This window comes from Acanthaster planci, linkage group LG01, assembly GCF_054643075.1.
Source record: "Acanthaster planci isolate LZ-2023a linkage group LG01, COTS_SCS, whole genome shotgun sequence".
Taxonomy (NCBI): Eukaryota; Metazoa; Echinodermata; class Asteroidea; order Valvatida; family Acanthasteridae; genus Acanthaster; species Acanthaster planci.
This window is the reverse complement of record NC_141777.1, coordinates 5,132,489-5,155,947: the sequence shown is the minus strand read 5'-3', so window position 1 is coordinate 5,155,947 and position 23,459 is coordinate 5,132,489. Positions and strand designations below refer to the sequence as shown.

Below are 23,459 nucleotides of genomic sequence, written 5' to 3'. Positions count from 1 at the left end.
TTTCACGATTAAATCTATTCTTTTAAATGTTTGTCGTATCCACATTTAATTTTCAAGACTTTAGGTTCTGAGTTCCCGGCAAAGTCAGTTTAATTGTAAACATGAACTACGTGTTACTTAATATTTAAAAAATATGTAAATAGTGGCAAAGCGTCATTTAAATCTCCCCGGTGTGTTAGCTGTTGTTTGTGTACAGTTTTGCGGTTGGTACGCGTGCTGGTGTATTGTAACTATTAAAATATTCGGCAGTAATCTGTACAACTTAACGACAGTCGAAAGGTTTCAATAAACTGCCATGTTTGAATCCCCTAGAGGTGAGGGAACGAACATAACCACGCATTTCGTTTGACGTGGTTCTTTCTTGCCGTTTTATTTGTTCGGGGGTTTTGTCAAGAGTCTCACAATCTCGTCTGGACTTTGTGACAGTGGTACCGGCCGTGCCTGAGCAGTGAGTATGGTGTGGGGGATTTCAACGTGATTCATTGCTCTCCATGTGTTTACCACCATTTATGTCCATTTTGTGAATACACTTTAACACTAAAAATATCAATGAATCCGACATTTTAGACTTGTTAGCATTTTGAAAAATCCTAACATGTTCTGTATTGTATTCGTCTCATTGTCGTTGCAGTGTAATTTCTTAGAATTTTTGCCTGACCAAATAATGTGCTTGGTTTGTGCTTTGTAGTTGTACTTCGACTTTTCACTTTTGTATGTCCTGTATGTATTGTAATAAATTCACATTCAATCATTTCAATGCACTTTGTTTACAACCATCAAAGTCTAAAAGCAGCATTGTAGTCAAGTACTTTTCCAGTACCAAGGTTCTCTGCATGCAGGGTATTGAACAGAGAAAGAGGAAATAAAGCTGGAGTGTATGTATACGTACGATACTGGTTTTACAAATGTGTGACATTTAGATGAGAAAAATGTTTTTTTTGTAATAACAGGACGCCGAGTGACTTTCGTACGTCGTCATATGTTACCGTTCAAAATTGGTTTAAGCACATACATGTAGTTTGCCAAATAAACAGAGCAGAATGGTAACATGGTTCCTGTAAGTTCTTACACTGGGCTTCTAATGAAATATCGTGTGATGGCAGTGGATTGACTCAGATTTCCTTGGATTGCAGACCCGTAAACTTCAACAGTCCCACTCGTAACAACTGTACCAATGTGTGAATTCAGACATGACAAAGGTCATGACCCCATCCTTGTTCCCTGTTGTAGGAAATGTTTCATGTGCATGTTGCCCATACATGTACATACTATGTACGAGGCTGTGTTTATGTGGTTTTACTGGAACATACACCAAAAAGTATAGGATTGACGCAGTACACAACGCACGCTCGTAATGCGTTACAAACAGGACCCGATTGCAATCACGGTGAGAAAATTCTGTAAATTTAATTAGTGGTAACAGTTGCAGATTTCTTGGGCATTCTAAATTTACAGATGGGTTATTTTTAATTGATTGGGACAACTGGGCAAACTAAAACTTTTGCCAGTGACAGATCAGCATTAGCGTGCACACTCGTAATCGCTCAGGACACCACATGTTACAAACGTTACCACCATAACCTATGACTTTACAAAATACATGATCTGTCAGTTATTCAACTGAACTTACGTACAAGCATTCAGAAGGCATGACAACATCAAATTAAAAAATAAAAAAATAATTTTAAAAAATTAAACAACATTTATACAAGTAATAGTCATTAGAGACTTTTTAATCCGTCATTATTGCCATGTCACATTTTGGTGTCTCGTTTACAACCGTTACCATCATGTTTAGTACTCATAAAAATGTGGTGATTGTGTTTATGTTAACAATATTGTTGCATTTATAACTTCAGATATTGAGGTCCACATTAGATACATTTCTTTTGGGACTACGCATCCAGATGTTTTTGTAAGCAGGTTTTTATATACATATACCCAGTCTCATGTCTCTCCAGCATGAAATAGCTAATTTAAGTTTTATTAAACAGTGAATAGTCTGAAGTCCAGCAACATATCCAGCTTCTGGTGTGGGGGGGGCAAACTCAAAAGTGAATTAGGCTTCAAGCTCATTGAAGATGATGTTGGAGGAGAAAAACATCAAAAGCCTTACTCATGGTCATGACACCGTTGTTTTTATTTCATGGTGTTGTTTTCATAGGGTTTGGTGCTAATATAGCACTGATTACTTTCTTACCTATGACGTATTCTTTGCAAAAAAAAAAATTTCCTTGGGGGGACAAGTTGCCCCCCTCCCCGCTGGAGACACTGCTGCTGAAGTCGTCATTTTACTTTGTAATCTTACCTTTGTGCATACCAACAAATGCCCATGTACTTGAGCTTTGTTCCCTCCTAACTAGTTCAAGATTTGGCAGAGAACTTGTTACTTGAAAAGTACTTGACAAAAACACTTTCCAAAAGGTATTATTGCATGGATGAGACCATGTGAAATGATGGCAAACAAATCCGTCGTTCCAGATAGCAAATATTAAAGTAAAGTCCTTCCTTAACTGTTGGATGCCTGTGCCTATGGTCACCAAAATTATTTAGTTTTACCCTTTTTAAAAAATCTTTACCATGTTTCAAATCAGCATTACCTAATTATCATCTCTGAAAATTTAATTTCTTTGCATTGATGACTTCTGCTGATACTTGAGAGAAATGCAAATAACTCACATTCTCATAATTGCTGAAAAAACCTGAGTGACAAAGTACATAAAATTTACTTACTGTTCTCAATTTTATTTATCACATGTCTTTTTCCTGGAAAACAGAAAACCCTACATCGTGTGAGGCCTTCGTGTACAGGGAGTGAGAATTCAAATCCCACCCATAGAGCTTCCTTGAAGATAGATGTGTAGATATCACATGAACACATCTGAATCTGAGAAGTACAAAGCAAATTACACAACATACATGTAAGCCATGAGTGCTCCGCTGCATCCCAAGAGGTCCATTCCAACTTGCCATCACCACCACTTGCAAGGAGCTAAACTGCCGTCAATAGCCGACCTGCCACTTGATCTGATGCAGCGGCTACCCCCTGAGGTGTATCTGGGCATACTGCTAAGGCTGGACGCCAAGAGCTTGCAGAGTGCCTGGCAAACTTGCAAGTTGTGGAACTCCACCATCGAGGACACAGACTGGCTGTGGAGAAAGTTTTGCCATCTGAAGTGCGACGATTGTACCTTGAAAGAGATAAAGAGGGATGTAGGACTCGGGTATTCATGGAAGGTGGGTGAAAAAGTCACATTTCAAATACATGTATCAGGGGTGAGATTTCTCAGCTTTGTAGCTGATTTCAGCTTTTTTTGTTTCGGATTTCAGCTTTTTTTCCTCACTGGCTGTGTACAAAAGTACACGTGTATAGTAGATTTTCACAGTTCAGCTTCTTTATGCCTTTTTTCAGCTACTTTTATCATTAGTCAGTCTCACCCCTGATGTACTTAGTTCTGTGATTCTAGTCTGTAAAGCTCTGGAATAATTTCTGGTCAAAGTTATCAGAACTAGACTTTTATAGGAAGTAGCTGTGACAAGCAGTTTTCTCAAAGTCATCCAAATTTCTGACTACCGAGAAAAACAAATTTTGGACCTTTAAACTAAGGTTTTTTCAGTGCTCAGCGGACAAAGTGCTAATTACAGTTCCAAACTGGATTACAACATCACAGTGAACAGTTCTGCTGTTTTGGTGTGAATGGAGAATGCCGAATTTGTAACAGTAGAATTATTTACTGGACTGCATGTTTTGATTTCATTTTATACTATCCAGCAGGATCAGACCTCTTAAGCCCCAGTCCAGTCGAGTATAATGTAGAGATAACAATGGGACCCCAACACGGTTTTCAGAAGTACAGTATAACGGCAATATTTTTAATTTTCAAAGTCTTCAGCAAAATGAATATTTTTTGGTCTGTAGGATAGAAGAATTCTGTTGCCACTGTTGGAAAGATGTTCTCCAAATTTTCTCAACTTCCCGTCTCTAAATTTTTTCCATTTTTTTTTTAGCTTCATATTGTCCTTTTTTATGTTTCTGTTCAGGAGTCTTTCATACGGACTTGTGGACCCCACTCCATCAAGCGTAAGTGGTTCAGAGGGGCTTTCAGCAACCTGAACATGTACGACAAGAACTTGCCTCCCTTCATGTGCCCCATGGACGTGGATACTTGGGGGCACATTCTTGAACTGGAGCTGAGCCGTCAGTGATTTGAAGGTCTGTGCATGCTGCGCATGCAAGGTTGAGGGTGCGGTGTGGCTCACTAATAACCAAAGTTAGAGCACGTTATGTAAACGAGTTGCACATTTGAAAGTTACAAAGCCTAACATACAATGTGTGAATGGTGCTCAACCAATGTGCTCTTTTATCAAGGTTTGAGAAACTTTGACAAGAATGCATACGATAAAGCAAACTGCTTCAGCACTACATATATTTTGCCTTCCAGTCCATGTTGCAGTTTGTTTTTTGCTGAAAGCATCCCCAACTTAAAGAGCATTCACAGTGTACTGTTTGTTCTGAAGAATCTGACTTAAAAAGCGTCTACACCCTCAATAAAAGAAATTACGGGTGTTTCATTTTAATTTTTATTCAGTAATGAGTATAATTGTTTTTACTCCAACATCTCACTCAGTGGTATAAGATAAAGTACCAAAATGTTGACACTGAGCAAGAATTTGTTCCAGTGAAGGTACTCTCCAGATTTTTGATAATATTTACATTTTGGTGTCATCTATTGCCCTTTTTTTATTCAGGTTGCCTTGTTTATAATATATTATGTAATATATTTTTAAATATTTAAATTTATTGTAATTTTGTTGAGAAGTATGAAGCGTAAAAATAATCGCTTTTCTTTAAATATTTTAAGTGCTCCGGAAGTTCTTTGCTATTATAACTGAGCATCGTTTATTTGTCACCCAGAATAGGTCCATATACTGAAGATGTCATTGTTCATTTACATGGAAACTTTCCCAATCCACTGTCCCCATCTGGCTTCTATGAGAAAGGGCTCGTTAACAGTACAATGCTATCAGGACATGGGCCTGTTCTGCATGTATACACAAAAGTCTTATTTTCCCCTTTGTGTTTAGTTTAAGGGTTGTTTTGTTGGGGGAGATGGTGAAATGGGCAAAGTCAATTGCAAGAATTGCAATTGGGAGGGTGTTTTTGATATTGAATGGGGGTTGGTTCTGGATTTAACGCCCACCCAATACCCTTTGTCAAAACTTGAGTGTCCCCCTTTCACCCTGGGATCTACGCACTTTGTTTCATGTTGACCAAGGCATTATTTGGTGTATAGCATACAGTGTTAAGTTTATGAAAGTGGCCAGTGGAAACTATTGTCATTAATAAACAAACCAACTCCCTAAAATTAGAAACAATGAAAAGTCAAAAAACCAAAAGTGACTATTCAAAATAATCCTGACCGACCATCTTTTCAGTTGACCATTTTCCAATGCTTATACATGTACATGTACTTCTGGTGGTGTTTAAAGCTGTTCTGAAATTTCTAGCCAATGGCTCTCTTCAGATACCAAAAGGACATCATGATGGGCAATAATTTCTAAGCCTGGCGTCTTGCGGATATCAATTACAGATGCAGATATCAATTACAATCAGTTCCAACTGTGGCCACTACATGTACATGCCTCTACTGCAGTGGAAGTCAATCCCTTATTTCATGTGACATGGGGCTTTCCAGACTTATTAGTTTTAACCCTAACACTCCTCAATCCTTCACCTGTTGGAGGACTGAGGACTCTTTGGGTTAATGCCAAAAATTGTGAATGTCTGTCAAGTGGGTCAACGCATTCTTTGGGGTCCTAATGAATGTATGGGATAGCTTAAACTGACCCCCCCCCAAAAAAAAAGACCCAAGGCAGCTTCATTGAAACATGTATAACCTTAATTTTTAAAGCAAAAAATTTAAAAGTATATTAATTATTTTAAGTGAAAGATAATTTAAAAATATGAAACGTCTTTATAATATAGAAGATTTGTGGCACTTAAATGTGAATTTTTAATGTTTGTTTCCATGGTTGAGGGATTTTCACTCCTTATAGAAAGTGCTTGTATAATTTTGATATTCACACTGTCAAAGAGTATGGCAGAAAAAGACAATTTTTAGCACTGTTGGCAAGTTTGCTTTTATTGCATCTACATGTATGTCTGCCTTATCAAGCATTTCTTCGCAAAAATACAAAAATATTCTTCTTAATATTATTTAATGGAATGATAACTAAAAACCACCTAATTTTTGTTCAAAACATATATTACTACTATACCTGTAAGACAAGTATTAAACGGATGCAATATTCCAGTATCAGTGATGTGAGTTTCATTTCAAAGTTTTCAAAAAGCATGCAGAATAGCAAACTAATGAAAGACAAGTGCTGGTACCAGTCTTTCTAGTACCTCAGTACCCATATGTGCTATCTGTGCAAGGAGACCCTGAGGTAACACTTTTAATTAATGGGATAACTGGGCACCCTCTCTTATATTTGACTGAACAAAAACAATAATCCTAATACCTGCTGGTGTCTAGTCTATATAACGCAAATCCTCACAGCCCTGACAATACAGTGAACTTTCTGGGGTAAGATACTACTTGAAGTATTCTGAGCAGGAAACACTTAGAGAAATGTAAAATGCAGACGGTCTGAATAATAAGTACTGTAAAGCTTGAACACACTAACTTAAATATGTACACAATATGGGTGATTCACAACAGCGTGCCTCCAAGACTTTGCAATATGTTGGCCAATCACAATGCGCAAAATCTGCCAACCCTTTCCAAATGCGCATGGGTGGACAGAATTCGCGTATTGTAATTGGCCAGGACGTTGCAAACTCTTGGAGACGCGCTGTTGTGAATCGCCCATATTTTGTTCTGGCCATATCCCTCCTCTAGCAATGTGATGTTTGTAAGACGTTAAATCATGCACCATAAAACTATCTGCCCCGAGCTGAAGTGCACCCTCACCGACGAAAGAAAGACAGACTGATACAAAGTTTTCCAACTGGGTTCTTGCACGTGTTTCGGAATGCACGTGAAGACCATACATTCCAGAATAAATTTGTTGCTCGTACTCGACATGCTTCGTGTCAAATATGCATAAACTTGCTTGCCTATTCAGTAGGTTCATACCAAAGGACTGTCAATTTCATTTAAAAACACCCTCTTTTGTTCCTGCTCGGAGCAGATTATGGTTTCATTGCTTCAGGAAGTGTAAATTGTAAGTGTACACAGCTAAGCTAGTAAGAGCCAGGCTGGTATTCCTTAACTTTCATTGTCCGAAGCCACCCTTTGGGACCACGAAGAGATCAAGACTCCCGAGTGAGCCATCTTATTAGTCTTCTGCACATTTTGAGTCTTGCTTGTGGTACTGATTTTTATACCAGTATGGCTGCATTTTGATTTGCAGAAAATCAGGTCTGCATACGGAAGATGGATCGAGCACATCTGCAGAAATTGCATAATATCAATCCACACAGCAAGGAAAATATAGAATACATGGACACTTAACCTTCAGGGACAATTAATCAAACCTCAGCTTGATTTCACTCTCTGGCGTTCGATTCTGGAAACCCGATTCCTTATCTTTGAAAGGTCCAGTAGAATAGGGGTGAATTCCCTGCTGTAGGAGCATGTTGACATGAAACCAAAGACTGTAGACATTGTGTAACAATTTAGGCTTGTAAAAAGGTTCTGGAGCCAGAGATGAATACAAGTCAAAGATAAAGCTGAGTTTTGAAAAAGAGTTCATATTCTGCACATTTAAACACATCCATGCAACTCCCTACACTCTTTAGAGTGGAGACAAAATCAACTACACTGTCTTAACAACTGAATCAATCAACTTAAAAGTCAGCACCAAACCACAGGAAAAAATATCATTTATGACATATGTGATTGTAAATTGTATTTCAAAATAAACTATGAGACACACAAACATAATTAGAAAAGTCCCCCTTTTGTGGCAAAAAATTTACATATAAATGTTACTTAATAAAATGCCACAGCAAGAAAATGAGGCTAATAAATGAATCCCACTAAATGGCCCAATTAATCTACATCCGACAAACAGACAAAAAAATAAACAGCATTCCATTGGCAAAGCAACACTTGGAGTGAATGGTATACATCTCAGTCTACATGTATCAAAGCTATTCAAACAAACTTTACATTAGTTTCCTTGTGCCCACCTAAGAGCAAAAATACAGCTACATTTACTGGAGTATTTTGCTGAAAGATGTCAATAATTCATCCATTTTGGCCAACAAAAAACATATAACTTGGAGGCATTTTGCTTGGAATGGTCAATCTACTAAATGTCACATCTTATGTGTTTATGGGCTTTAAAAGCCATCGTTATAACTCTGTCTTGAATACTACATTTTCACTGGTCCAGAGCAATCGTGACTGGGCAATAAAAATGCATGTCACCCTCACTGTCACAAATCACACATCGGTGATGTACAATAGTGACATCAGAGACTAGTCCTCCCCCCCTCACACAGTTAAAACCATAATCTGGGGACACTGAACAGGGACGCCTATTCATTGGTACCTCTGTTACTTTCACTGGTGACTACACAGGTAGTAATAGTAAACTCTTGAAGGAGCAGTAAGCTGGTATGCAATGCGATCAGTTGTCAGAACGGTGAAACTTTTTGTCAAAGGTTAAAGATTGTTTGAAGGCTGTTTGTACAAGCTTCAGGGCATATGCAGATTTTCCTCCCATAATGGTTTTCAAGATATAAATATATTGCAATTAAAGCAAGACGTGTGACCAACACAACTGAACTAATCAGTGAAGCAACTAGTCTGCACCTGTTGTACAACTTTCTGTGCAGCAACGGACTGAATTACTCATTTCAATTGAATTTGAGATCAAAAATTTGAGCATTTCAAAGAATTCAACACAGAGGTATGATAAAACAATTATTGACAGGTGTGATATGGTATGTGATGTTTTAACACCATTGGTGACGTACAGCTTCCTCGATTTTGCCTTGGTGCTCCCAGTCCCTTGGGTGTTAAAAACATCATGTCCCATGTCAGAGCAGTGAATTGTTAAATGCACAATAAAAGTGGCTGAGGTGGGCATTCCCAAATCCACCCAAATGTAGCAGAGAAATGCTGGGCCCTATTGCACAGAGCCACCAAGCACAAAATGTCGCTTGACAAATTGGCAGATTTCTGCGATGAGCAAAAGAGACCAGAGAGCCAGTCTAATTTTGCTGTTCCGTCCCTGGTAATGAAACTGAATGGACCTTAAACATAATTTTATTTTTGTGTACACTTTTCAATGCGGGGCTCCGCGTATTGAGTCAAATCTCACTGCCATTGGAAAGCATACAAATAAACAGAGTGTGATATCATTATGTCTTAAGCTGTGTTCTCATTGGGCTTTTTCTTCGGCGGGCATGCGGAAACTTGCTGCGACATTCCTTCATGTCAATCTACCACGCATTCCCACGTGGACATTTTTTAACCGTGACGGAATGTTTATTCGCCGTGTTAGACCTAATAATAAGACCAGCTGATTACATTGCCTGCGCTTTACAAATCATGACCAAATCGGCAAAATCTGACAAAACAATGACAAAATCAGGTGAATCCTGCCAAATCTGCAACCATTTTCACGTACCTGCTATCAATCTCTATGTAGGCAGTAGTCTGGTTGGTATGTTCAGCGTGGTTGTGGTCAATCTGCATGTACATTGTATGGGAACTGTTTCCATTGGACTTTTTTGCACCCATGCTAACTTACTGTGGCTGCGCAGAAATCTTCCCCGACCCTTTTTGGCCTGTTAGTTTTACATCGCGATCACGGTAAGTTGACAGGGACGTTAGTTTACCCAATGTTCCCATTAGATTTAATTTTACATTCTACAGGAAAGTTGTGGTAAGTTAACCAAAAAGTCTTAATGGAAACACGGCTATAGGTCTATTATTAATAGCACAGTAAGCTTAAAAGTACAAACTGACCGACAGAGAGAAGACGATGAAGAAATGTTGTTTTAGAGGTCAAAGGAAACCTCAGGAAGATGTATTCTGAGGAAACCTCAGTCAGGGACTACAAAAACCGTATTGGTATGCTAGCCTGGGTAGGAATCAAACCCTGGTCACAGAGGTGGAAGTTAATGAAAGTACAAACCAGGCTTAGCAACATTCTGTGCTAATCAGTTCTATGAAATTGGTCCAAGGTGCTAGATTTGGATGGTTTCAGAGGGGAAGGGTTGGAATATTTTATTCCGAAAGCACCCCTAAGACACTGTTAATCTATTAAGTACTGAACATGTTTCACACAAGTTTCCAGCTCTGCAGACACGGTTCTGCCAAAGTGAATATTCCAGCCACTAATGCACACTCTTCTTGTGATATCCATTGATCATCATGAAGCGAGAGAAGACGACGTAGAGAACACGGAACCACACAAACTGGCTAGCATGGGCTCGCATTGCTTGCTGAAACAAACAAGAAAGGCTGACAGTGAGGTGTTGATTGTAATCCATGAGGAGTTGGAGTGGCAAGTAGATGAGTAAAAATGGTAGAATTTTTTTTACAAAGTCATTTTTTGACATTTTTTAAAAAAATTCTATTGACATTGAATTCTATTGAATTCTGATGACAAACAACTTTTTACAACTGCCTACTTGCTTGAAAAGAAGTGTACCGTGAAGCAATCAGGTTTAAATATCAACAATCTCACACATAGAGAAAGCTCAGACTACATATGCCATCAAACCAAAGTCTTTGTCTTCTTGTTTTCCATTATTGCTTTATGAAGCAGTTTTCCTCAATCATAAGACAAACTTAGAATTGTCTTTTGGTTATGTTACTTTCCAAAATTTGGACACTACAAAATGAACAAATGGGAAAGTCTGCTCTTAAAATTTTGGCTGAAATATTGCTCAATGATTCCTGAGATCTTGTCCGATAATTACAGATCATTATAACGCTGACTACAGATAATGCAGCTTTATGAGTTGGCAATTGTCATTTTGCAAACCCACATTTGAAGGGGGCCTCACACTACTTTTTACCAACTGTCTTTGTCCAATTACAGATCTGTTTACTGATGCTAATACAACGGGGATTCACAACTGTGGGTGCCTCACATGTTATACATGTATACCAATGGAAAGCTCTTGGGCTGCATAATCCAGAAATATTAAAATATTCAACAATTCTTTAAAAGTCCAACTTTAAGCTCAGAAAGCAGGGGGGAAGGAGATGGTAGGAGACGATCGAGGGCGATTGCATTATACTGACCTGAGCCGTCCAAATATCTCTCGGTCCAGCCAGGAACATGTGCCTCTGAAGCAGCATGCTGAAGGGTAGATCAAGGAAAGACAGGTACTTCCTGAGGATGGAGACACTCTGAAGGAAGTACAACTTGATGCCTAAAACAGCAAGATGATAAGGGACTTATCGATAGCAGCGTAAGGAGAGAAAGATGAAGGAAAAACAGGTACTTCCTGGGACCTAAGGGGACACTAGAGGGAATACATCTTGGTACTTGGTGCCTAGGAAGAGATTACTAAAGTGACCCGTTAATCAACAGCAGCTTATGGAAGGAGACATGCATGCCTCCTGAGGACCAAAAATTAGTGGTACACATCCTCAATGGCTCATCTCACTTTTTTCTTTTGTGGAATCATTTACGGAACAAACAAAATTCAATCACTTGCCACAACTCCACTTATTTTTAATAAACGGATCCAGCATGAATTTCGGGAGAAGACACGTAGATGTGCTATGAGACAAACCACAAGCAACATGCAACTCCGATGTTAAGGGTGCTTGGAGAGGGGAGGTGTTCACGAGGACAGTTTTGGTGGATGAGACACAAATCAAAAATTTGTGCTAGAGAATACAGCTTCGTGTATCTCCCATAGAAAATGCAACTTCTAGCTGAAGCTAAGTAAACCCGATGACTAGGATGAGGCATAATATGGCATTCTGTTGAATCACATTAGCTCACCTTTGGGTAGCTTATGAGACTCCATGAGGGTTCTGTAACAACAACAAAATTAGCTTCTCTTCAATCCAAACAAGGGGTGTGGCATGTTTGAAACTTTGGAAACTCGAACAGATATTTTTTCTAACAGTTCTAAAACTAGCATTGTTCAGGGCTGGATACACGACAAGATGCAGGTTTAGAATCTCACAGAGGTAACAGAAATAAACACTTCAACCGAACCTCACTACAACCAGTAAGTTGTTTGAAAAGCTGAAATGGGAAATTGGTGTGCTTTTTAGGAATTTGAAATATCTGTATGTCCATTTTACCTATTAATTAAGATAGTATTGATGGACTATAATTGTAACGTGTTGGATGCTTTTATTAATGAAAACCTCAGAATTTTTTTTACTGTTGTATTTTCACTGTAATTTGGCCTTCGGCCACGAGAGTGACAAATCTAAAATAAATAAATAAACAAACAAATAAATAAACAAACTACATATATGCACACAGCTTCTCTTTATTTAAAGACACTCAGCGCAAAAGACATACTGTACCTGACGGCTGTGTAGCATGATATATGGTTCTTGTGGCCAGAGACACCTGCACCATCAAAAGTGAAGATCTGGAAAAACATCAAACATGTCCTTAACCCCTTGACGATGGGACTTTCTTCCCGAAAGCCGACGCCAAGAATTCCAGCCTCCCTTGTCCGCGAAGGCCACCTGCCAAACTGCAAATTCTTAGTTTGTGGCCCAGCGTGCTCTGCACGCTTTAAATTACACGGTGATTGTTCGGTGGCATGCGGCTCTACTCAAGCTTCCCCATTCCCGTTGCCTCTTTTCAAAGTGGGGACTATTGTGAAGCTGGTGATTATGACGCAAATTCGGTCTTTTCATTTCTGGGCTACACACAAAGGCCAATTACCATATACACAAGAGCCAGGGTCTCCCTTCTTTCACCGTGTTTCCTCGAGCGTGGGCCGAGAATAATAGCTGAAAAGCGGGCTGAGGATCTCAATTTTTACGGCGTGTTTTAACGCGTCCCAGCGTGAAGGGGTTAATGTGAGCATGGTCAAAATGCTCACCCCCTCAAAAAAAATAGAACAAGGCTGATATTTTTGCAGCTTTCAAGCAGCTAAACAGTCTCACTATTAAACTCTACCCAATGCAAACATCATTTGTTAACCACTCTGTACCAGACACCAAATGATGAGTTCAAGCTTTGGATGACATCTTAATACACCAATCTTACACACACAAAGTTCGATAAGTCTGCGGAGGTGGACCATATGTTGAACCTAAACTTGGCCTCTGTGTACAACCTGTTGTGGTAGCAAATTTGGTTCTTTGAGCACACCCCAGAGTCTTTAATAATAATGAGACTGCAGTAAATTGTATAAATACTGTTAAAATGACTCTGGTGAATCTATTTGTGGCATCTGGCTGCATATCAACAATTGGCAGCCATATCAAGCCTTTTCCTTTTTCTGAAATTTTCAGTTTTCAAATATAATATCCGGTATGTTGGCAAGAGGGTTAAGAGAGGGTGTAACTTCACACAGATGAAGTTGATCCATGTCTCTGGCTGCTTTCAGAGTGAAAGGAATTACAGGTAGTTGATATCGACCAGGTTACATTTCCGAGGGAGCTTACCGCACTGATGTCATACTTCTTAACCTGTTTCAGGATCTGCTCTCCAGCGACATCCAAGTCCCAAAAGACATCAGGGTTGTCCTGCAATTTCCTACAAAATAAAAAAATCAAGATGTACATGATTGATTTATTTATTGATTTACATTCAGTAAATGTCCAAAGCCTAGACAGAATCTCCTCAATAACAATGACATGATTTGCAGGTTAGAGCAAATGTTACTTCATTTTGTTGAATAAATTACAATTCAAAATTTAAAAACAGAAATCAATAAACAACATTTCAACATCAGACAACTGAGTGAATATCAGGACTTTTGTGTTCCACGAGCATACTGGGCCAAGTACACATATTGACTCCCCAAACATTAAATGCACTATGGGGCAGTGATGGGCATATGCAGGTGTGGAAAACCAATAACGTTGAACAGCTGCACCTTGAGTTGCTCAGTGTCCAACCATGTCTCTACCAACTTCCATAATGTCAGGTTTTCTAACTGGCCACACTCCCGTGTACATGTACAGTAACTGACTACTACATTGTGCAATGAACAGATCATATCATATTCACACACAAGGCATACTAAATTGAAAAAATACACAAGAGTAAAAAAAAAGTGCCCACACAAATATGAGGACAAAGAAGGATGTCTTACTCGTCGTTTAGCAAAGTGATATTGTCTGACTTGGTTATTCCCAGGATATTGCAGCTAGCTATCAATTCCTTCTCTCTGACAGCTCCAAGGTTGTTATAATTTCCTGAAAAAGAAAAGAGGGAAACATGATGCAAATTTTCAACATTTTTCTACATCCACAAAATCATGAAAAATTTACAATTACAGATTATTTCACTTATTTTTGTAATAGTTAACTAATAAAGGCTATTAAGATGTGCGCTGGAGACTATGAAAAAAAGGAGAGAATGAAGTTCAAGCTATAGAAGGTATCGGTGCATGTGTGTGGTCACATTTTGTTTGACTTGTGGACGACTTGATGGGCAAGGAAGGCAAGACTTGGTAGGATTCAGACAGCGGAAGTACAAGTGGGACAAACCGTGATGAATATTTCAAGTCTCAAAATAAGGAACAGCACATGAATCAGTGCAATTTCTACATGTTGGTAAAGAAATTGAACAATATGTGATTTAATTATCTACATTTTAACAGACAAGTAGGGCTTCCCTATGTCATGATTCATGCATTATAATTGTGCAATCATTCCATGTCGAATAACACTCCTCCTGAAATTCCCTGAAATTCTTTAATATACTCCTGATCGCCCAGTACCTTAATTAGCCAGTTACCAGGTTGATCATAAATATTCCTGTGCATGGATTACATAAAGTGAGTACATTTTGGTTGATCTAAATACGATATTTGGGGGGATTTCTTGAGTTATAATCATTGGATTGGGGTGTCATGCATATCGTATTATGTTCATGTCAGAATTAAACATGTGCATGTGTACACTCATAGGCACAGGGGTATATATTTTCATAATTAGACTTAATTGGTTTTTTGGTGGTAAATTTAGAATCAGGTAATAATTGTTTAGGAGTGTTCCTTGTGTGTTTGGCCTTTATCCAGGTTCATATGAACAAGTTTTTGCTAGGTCAACTATGGATATGATTACACATAATTCAAAAGTGTTTATGTTAATGTTTATGATAATATTAAGTGTTATAGGTCTGTGTACATATTTATTACTTTTTTCATAATCATTCTGTTTTGTAGCCCACAGGGTAAATAAACAATCAAGCCCATTACCAGTTAGGCCACCACTCCATTTCAAGATATTGAGTATTTGGAACTATAAGCAAATTGATCATACTGAAATAAACCCGACAGCTCACACAATGTGACTATAGTATGTTTTGTGGAGTGATTGAAAGGTGCCATCTGACACACAAGTAAACATACAACAGGGTGTTGCAGGGAGAAGTACAAGTGCATATTGCATTGGTGTTTAGTGTGACCTTGCCAATGTTTTCTAATCTTTGACAGAGTTACTCTCTGACCCAGACAAGGGCGAGAACTTTACTGAACCTGTTCCCAACTTTCTATATGGTCTGAATACAGACATGATCACCTTTAGACCCTTTAAGCGGAACGCATGTGGTATAAAGATACATGAATATTGTGCTTCTTTCATGGCAATAGTTATAAGGTACCATTTTTGGGTGCAAAACTGGTATATTTCCTTTCTGAGTGAATTTTTTAAAAATCTAGAAACCTATAGGATTTACACTACTCTGCCTAACAGGCAAGATTAACATTTTCTCCTGTACTATTAACACAAGTTGTTGCTTGCAATGTTGGGTTACATCAAAGATCCTTTGAGCTAAAAGTTAGAAAACATAAAATTTGCATGGTCACCTGATAAATATTTCCAAACATAATTTCAATAAGCAACTACTGTACCATACGAGAACTATTTTTACCATATATTCTCAACTTTCATCCCTCCCAAGTGAAAAAAGCACACACAACTCACACCAGAAAAACATCAATAATACTGAGAGGTGGAACTGAAGGCAGCCTGCTTCACTGAGGAACAAAGCACACACACTTATAATTTAATGGAGGTGATCTGACGAGGCCATGTTAATCATAAGGCAGGCATAAAGTATTGATGACCAAACTGCCTTGAAGCGAAGGACAGGATTTGATTCAAGGAATAAGAATTCTGCCACAGCCTTCAGACAGAATTTTGAGTGCATAACAACGGACCCAAAATTAACTTGCGACATATCCAAAAACATTTTCACTCTGCTTCTTGTTGTTTTGTGGTTTCGCTTTTTGTAGAGACAGTGGAAAAGATAAAAAAAAAAATAAGCATACACCCATAATGTTTAGAAAACTGCCTTCCAATCCTTGTGTGGACCTGCTTTAGTCCACACAGGGTTCTTGCAGCCTGCGTTACGTGGACCTCAGTAAGAGTTTCATACACAGACATCACTGTTTCCTATAGCGATACATGAGCCATCAGAAAGTGATAGCATGTCCTAAAAAGAAGCTAAGACAGCAGGGAAAATATTAAAGCATTTAGAAAATACTTCTCTCAGACCAGTCTCTTGGGGTTTTGAGCACAGGGTGAAAAGTGATGTCCATGTGTGAAACTCTTTCCGTGGATCTCTCTTGTTCATAAGTCCACATACATTGTACGTTCTGGTACATGTACATGTAAGCACTGTACAGTGTAGGCTGACATATGCCGGTACATGAACAAAGACAGAATTTACATGTATCTGTAGGTATGATTGATTAGTTTGAAGATGATTACACTCTATACAGGGAATAAACGTACATAATGAAATATCTGCAATTAACAGTGGAAATCTGTACCAATATCGCAAGACATATTTCCAATATTTTTGCATAATCAAGGCTACAGGCAAACTCTAGCCGTGTTTCCATTTCAAGTTCACCTGTTACTAGCCCAGGGTGGCCTCCACAAGCTTAATGAGCCATGATGCAAATCAACCGAGTATGTGTACTAGTAGATTGTCTCGTAACTTCCTAACCATGAAAAATAATTAGAGTCCACGGCAAGGAATAAGCGCACAGTAATTTCTAGACAAGGTCCTTCAAACCCCAACAAGGTAAGAGTTGTTCATGACACTATTGGGGGTGTTTCCATTATCTTTTCATGACATTGGCGACTTTTCATTACGCTTGACTCCAGTAAAGGGGGCAAGTCACATTTGAAGTGTTTCCCCCACACTAATAAATTTCAGCAAGTGTCTAAAATCATTTTACATACATGTACCTCAATAGGCAGGCAGGTAGGCTACACTCTAAGTGTAGCACTGGACCACTTCATGCTCTCATAAAGTTGTCATTCCGTTTTGCAGTCAAAAATGGACAAGGCAAAACTCTACCAGTCGGTAAAACATCAAAATAGAGATTTTATTTGAGAACAGAAATCACCCTGTGGTTTCATATATGGGTCATTCCATGAGGTTGGGGCACAATTTGTGATGTTGTCCATTGTTACATGGGTTCTGTAAAAATGAACAGCTATTTCCCTGCATAAGGATTCCAAATTATACATTTTGCAAGGCTGAAGACAGAGGTGTGTGTTATATTTACAGAGTAAATGATCTACAGGTCATGACAGGTGGTAAAAGTTACCCATGTAACAAGGACAACATCACAAATTGTGCCCCAACCTCATGGAATGATTCATCTACATTTACATGTTAGTTATAGCATCCGTGCTTATACACACAACAAATAGGTTATGGAGTACCCAAATTGTGAGGAAAAAATATGTAATTTTACCATCGTGCATGCTGGGAAAGACCGGTCATGCAGCAGTACTTTACAGACTCCAACTACAGCGTTTTGTGCCCACTACCAGATGAATGACTTAGCAGGATGGAATTGAACGTTCAAGCACCACTTGAAGTTTGAAAGCATGAGGTACCGGGATACTGCATTTTCTTCTCAGCATTCTCTTAAAAAATCGTTGTTTCTAAACTTAAGTTTTTTTAGTAATCAAGTACTGTTGTAAAATACTATGTGTTCAAAGCCTACTAAAACATACTTTACCAAGATAAATCTTAATGCTTAATATTCTTACTTATCTGCAACAATGATAAATACATATTGTACAATGTGTATACGTGCATTTTAAGCACACAAGTTTATCCAAACAAGTAACTACATGTACACGTACGAGCACTGCAGTCCAAGTGTGTAAAAAATCATAACATCCAGGGAGATTTCTGACTTTATTCTCTGTTTGGATTGCACTAATGAGACCTGAAAGAATTACGTGAGTAATGCCTTCAAAAGATAATATTTCAAATGAATGTACATGTAACTACCCGGTAGTGGTTTCAGAAACACAGCAATATTTAGTGAAACAATATTTAATATTTGTATGAGTACATGGGTCATTTTATAAATTTGGGGTCCAAAAGTGTGACATTTTGGTGTCCCTGTTACATCTGACCTTTGTTATTTGACATGGAAATATCACTGAAATTGATTTCCAACTATTACTATTTTTTGGCAGGTCACTTTGCATTAATTCATCACTCTTGGAAATTACAACATTTGTTCCGAACTTACGAACTCGTAAATGTATGTCAGATGTGACACAGTCACAAACAAAAATGGACCCCTAATTTATAGAATGACCCATTTGTGGAATTCAAAATACTTCAAAAAGGTTTCCAAATAATGATTAGGTCATGTTTATGGCACTGCACCAGTATCACATAAACTTGTACAAGAGCAATAATGCATGCAGCTTACTTGCCAAGAAAAATGGTTCAGCTCACAAATAATGTTCCATAACTGTATCAACCATCATTCCAATGTTTCTACACTGAGAGTGTGAATTAAACATTTCCATGGTTGTATGGACAACCTCAGTACAAATGCTGGTGATTCTGTTGGTATTTGGCTATTATAGCTTTGGAAAAACCTCTTGTTCCGTTTGGCTCCACTGGACGCAAACCATCTACTCTCACAAGTGTAAACAAAAGTTGCAGTTGAATCTTTTCAAAGTGAGCTGTACGGAACAATTCAAAAGAATGCAGGGATTAAATATTAAAAAAAGGGGAAACTTACCGGTACATGTACACTCTACATATACATGCACATGTAGGTTTACTATAACCAGAAACCATGTTTTATTTTTACATACCAATTATATATAATATACGTAAAGACTTTCCTTGGTCACGGACAACCAATCACAAACCAAGTGTTGCCTTGGTTACTATTACTTGTAAAGTATTACAATGAAACCACTCAAGTCTGTGATCTATAATGAGTGTCCATGGAAACAATTTTCTTGCAGAGTACGGTGTATATAAATATGACAAGGATCCAATGCAGATTTTATGAGAGCTACATGTACACAGAGGTACAGTGTGCATTCACATGTACTGCAAAACAATATCACTGATTACCTCTTACACAAACGGCAGTACAATTTATGTTTATTAAGTTATCAAGTTATGGCAGGTGTTATCCTGAAACTACACATAGGCTTGATTTTTCTGGCTGTGAGTTCAAAAGCCAACTTGTTTGCAAACACTCTGCAAGAGCAAGACAAGCCAGCGTACCACTGTGGGACTTTCAAAGCTGGAGCCTGCTCGGATGGCTGGAAGGCGTGGGGGAGGTTCTGCTACAAAGCCCTCTACGGAATCTTCAGCTGGCAGGCCGCGACCACCACAGTGTGCACCCAGATCGGTGGCTGGCTGGCCGTGCCCAACATGCCTGAGGAGAATGCCTTCATACTGAGCATGTCTGCGTACGGCGCTGAGGGAGTCTGGATCAACTGCACTGACATGGAGGTGGAAGGAATCTGGAGATGTCTGGAGAGAGGAAGTGAGATAACCTATCGCTCCTGGGGAGTCGGTGAGCCTAACAATGCTGCTGGCAAGGAGGACTGTGCAGTAATGGAGCATGACGGGTACTGGCACGATGTTTACTGTGATTACAAACACTACTCTGTTGTATGTAAGCGTCCAGCTCCTAGCGTACTGTTAACCATGGACTAATGCAGCTTCACATTAAGGATGATCCCAAAAACATACTCAGACAACTCAGGAGTTCAATGGATACTTTCCAATATTTTCAATGAAAACTATGAAATTCTGTTTCCGACATCAACTACCGGTATACCTCACCCTCCACATACCGTACACACAGTCCGTGCACGATGGAGATTTTGGTCTAAAGTACCAGCAGAGCTACAGCCATGCCAACTATGGAAAGATCAGCTCAACAATTTACCACTGAAGACTTTAAATGAACAGAAACTGGATCTTGAAGTCAAGGGAGAGGGCAGAATCTTTGAGCCATCAACAGCATGCCACATTGTTGGAAACTGAGCGATACTTCAACTACCTACTTAGGCCAGTTTTTAATTATTAGTAGTATTATTACTATCGTTTATTTGACTGTCCATAGCGGCCCACAGACTGAATTAAGAACAGCTTAGACAAGATAATATAAAATGACAAAGGTTGTAATACCTAAATTAACATACATGTACATGCAATATTACCATAAAAATTGTCAAATAAAAAGGAGATTGCTCATAAAGAAATGAAAGAAATACAACCAAAATGGATTGCACTATCATAGCACAAAAAGCCAAATAACCTGATAAATGAAACGGACAACAAGAGGACAGAAAACACATACACCTGTACACCACCTAAAAACCAACAAACCAAAGCCTGACATCACCAACCAATAAATAGGTCTGTATATGCAAAGAAAGAGTAAAAAAAAGTGGAATGGGGGATTACAATTACAATTACACCAACATATACATTGCCTATAGATTTAGATTACCTGGTGTTAAAAGTAGGAGTGGAGTACATGTAGATGAATTCAAGAGTTGAATAAAGTAAGGGATCGGGCTATTGTTGAAACGATTGGTTTGACATGAGTATTCCTCAAGTTTTCTACTAGATCTAAGATTCATTGTAAGGGTACTCTTAGATTTAGTGAACCATTAATTAAACCTGCCTGAGTTGAATGACTTAAGAGCAAACGTGGCACCTACATGTACTGTAGGTGAAATCTTCTATTTACCAATGTTTCAAGGCCTAAATCAGTTAAAGCCAGATCATATCGTGTATATAATTGACCCAGTATGGCACACTCTTTTCTGAATGGATTCTAGGTCGTCCGATTGAGTACAAATAAGCCCAGAGTGCCACAAAGGGACGGCATATTCTAAAACAGATTTGACGCAGCCCTTAGATGTATGTACACAGTAACAAGTTCATCATAAGTTAATCTGGATTTCTCTAATTTTCTGAACATAAAAAGTTTTCTATTAACTTGGGCAATTACCGGTAGTTATAAAGAATAAACTTTTCACACAAATACAACATGCACGTTATAGTGCAGAGGTACACTGAGGTGTATTTTGTCTTAAAGTAGAATTATTTGTTTGTGTATAATGTGTATCTGTGCAAAAGGTGGCAGCAAAACCTTTATAGTAGGATGAAGTATATGACTAACTACCAAAGAAATGTACAGTGTATGCCAAGTTATCTATGTGTTTCTCTTGCTACTTATTACTCTTGTGCAATGGTAGTACATGTATGTACAGGCAGATCTAATCTGTGATTGGGCTCATTCGAAAAAACAAAAACAACCAACCATGCCAGAGGAACTGGTACATACATTGTACACGTAAATTTTAGAAATTCCCTCGTTAGGCCACACACACAACAAAAATGGATGAGCGTCCTTTTTTTTCACATCTGGGGGCAGGAGGGCTTTTTTTTGTTCAGTTCAACATACATCATTGCTGGATTGGAAAATATTAGATAAAGAGCAGTTTCCACAATGAAATGAGTTTTATTTATCTTCTTTACGAAAGATTTTCTGACATCTAACTTCACCAAGAAGGCAATTTGGTTGAACAAATAGCTCTTCCAGCTGTGATTGTGCTGGAAAAGTATTAGTTGACACAATCAAAATAGCCAAAATGTGTTCATGGGAGTTTGTACATGGCTATCTGCAAGGTTTGTAAGTAAAGGTCCGGAAGTAAAGATTGGCCTATGAATTTTTGAAGCATTTTGAAAATGGGAAAAATGAAAAAGCACCAGTGGTTAAGGAATTCTTTCCTAAATTTCCTTCAGACTTCCTCACGATGACAAAATCGGAGTGCAATCAGAAAAAGAATTATTATATTATTATCATTCGGCAATTTTGAATAGCATTGTCGATGCACCAGCAGAGGTTTTTGTCACTACAAGATGGCGACTGTGAAAGCGAGCCTGTGAGATTGAATGGGTGAAGGCAAAAAGACTGGAAAATACCAAAACAACGTGAGTGAAATCATTCAATAAATGGCGCTAAGAAAGCGGAGAGGCTAAGGATCATCTCTGTGCGCCTTCGATTATAAGAGGGTGCGCCACACTTTTTCACTACGCCGACAGGCAAGATGTGTATGCGGATGAGTGGCTAAGGATGGAGCAGTAGCGAGAGTCTGTGCCACATTAGTGGGGCTAGTAGAGGTGTAAGGGAAGCCATAGTTATGGGATGGAAGGATTAGGTTTTAGGCCTATTAAGCATTATAGTATAGGCCTATGGGCAGGTGATGGCCTATGCGCCGCGCCTAGGCCTAATTGCAACTTTCGGGGGAAAAGGAAAAAGGAACAACGGTACAACTCAAATCGAAGTGCAGTAATTCGCCAGACTGGCCAGTCAACACTGGTCAAGCTGCGCCTACTTCTGAAAACCAAAAAGTCAGAAGTTAGCAGTGCCTACCTGTTGACAAACACAAAAGATGCAACTCTGTATGTGGTTCCTTCGTCAGTTGCAAAATTGTGGGCGAAAAGAACATACATTCATCGTCTGGATGGGCTGTCACCAGCAGCACATTCTTAGCTTTACCATTCTTCTTCTCAGATTTTTTTCGGCGCAGAGACAAGTAGTATATGACGAGAGAAATAGCCGCGTAAGCAGGCAAAAAGAAATACGCCAATCCACTGCCAAGAGCGGCCATGTTGATTTTTGAAGTTCCTGCCAAATTGAATGAAAAGGTAGAGGGCGCTCCGTGCACTCTGCATGCTATGCACACAGTACAGATTTGTGTTGTGCACGTACGGGTGGCCCACTGATATATATATCAGTCATATCATAGAGTTGGATATGTTATTATATCCAACTCTATGATATCAGTACGGTGGGTTACCCTGCCGCTTGGTCGGCCGGCCGGATTGGCAAGTTGCATGTGCTAGCACAGCTCAGTGGCGGGGTCGGCAACGTACGAGAATTTAGCAAAACGGCTGCTGAAAGTACATGACTGTGTGTGTGGCTTGCCAAGATCCTGGCCGTCAGCTGCAAC

The 23,459-nt window shown here is 38.9% G+C and overlaps 3 protein-coding genes across 4 annotated transcripts; 2 read left to right on the top strand and 1 right to left on the bottom strand.

Moving 5' to 3' along the window:
• The first annotated feature begins 156 nt into the window (after positions 1-156).
• LOC147800279 (F-box only protein 48-like) lies at positions 157-6,317 on the top strand. Of its 2 annotated transcripts, none has more exons than XM_087138114.1 (3): positions 157-314; positions 2,778-3,237; positions 4,042-6,317. In XM_087138114.1, exons 2-3 carry the CDS (start codon positions 2,929-2,931, stop codon positions 4,204-4,206), a joined length of 474 nt encoding a protein of 157 aa, XP_086994240.1. In that variant the 5' UTR covers positions 157-314; positions 2,778-2,928; the 3' UTR covers positions 4,207-6,317. The 2 variants fall into 2 exon arrangements, with proteins under 2 accessions (XP_086994240.1, XP_086994235.1); XM_087138109.1 differs by having other exon boundaries at positions 160-448.
• Positions 6,116-23,439, bottom strand: pigl (phosphatidylinositol glycan anchor biosynthesis class L). Its single transcript, XM_022247966.2, has 8 exons — positions 23,307-23,439; positions 22,880-23,134; positions 14,279-14,381; positions 13,626-13,716; positions 12,528-12,595; positions 11,989-12,020; positions 11,277-11,407; positions 6,116-10,468 (listed from the first exon to the last, which is right to left on the bottom strand). Exons 2-8 carry the CDS (start codon positions 23,115-23,117, stop codon positions 10,361-10,363), a joined length of 771 nt encoding a protein of 256 aa, XP_022103658.2. The 5' UTR covers positions 23,118-23,134; positions 23,307-23,439; the 3' UTR covers positions 6,116-10,360.
• On the top strand, positions 19,597-20,243 carry LOC147800278 (perlucin-like protein). Its single transcript, XM_087138100.1, has one exon. It carries the CDS (start codon positions 19,597-19,599, stop codon positions 20,140-20,142), a length of 546 nt encoding a protein of 181 aa, XP_086994226.1. The 3' UTR covers positions 20,143-20,243.
• Positions 23,440-23,459: the final 20 nt, after the last annotated feature.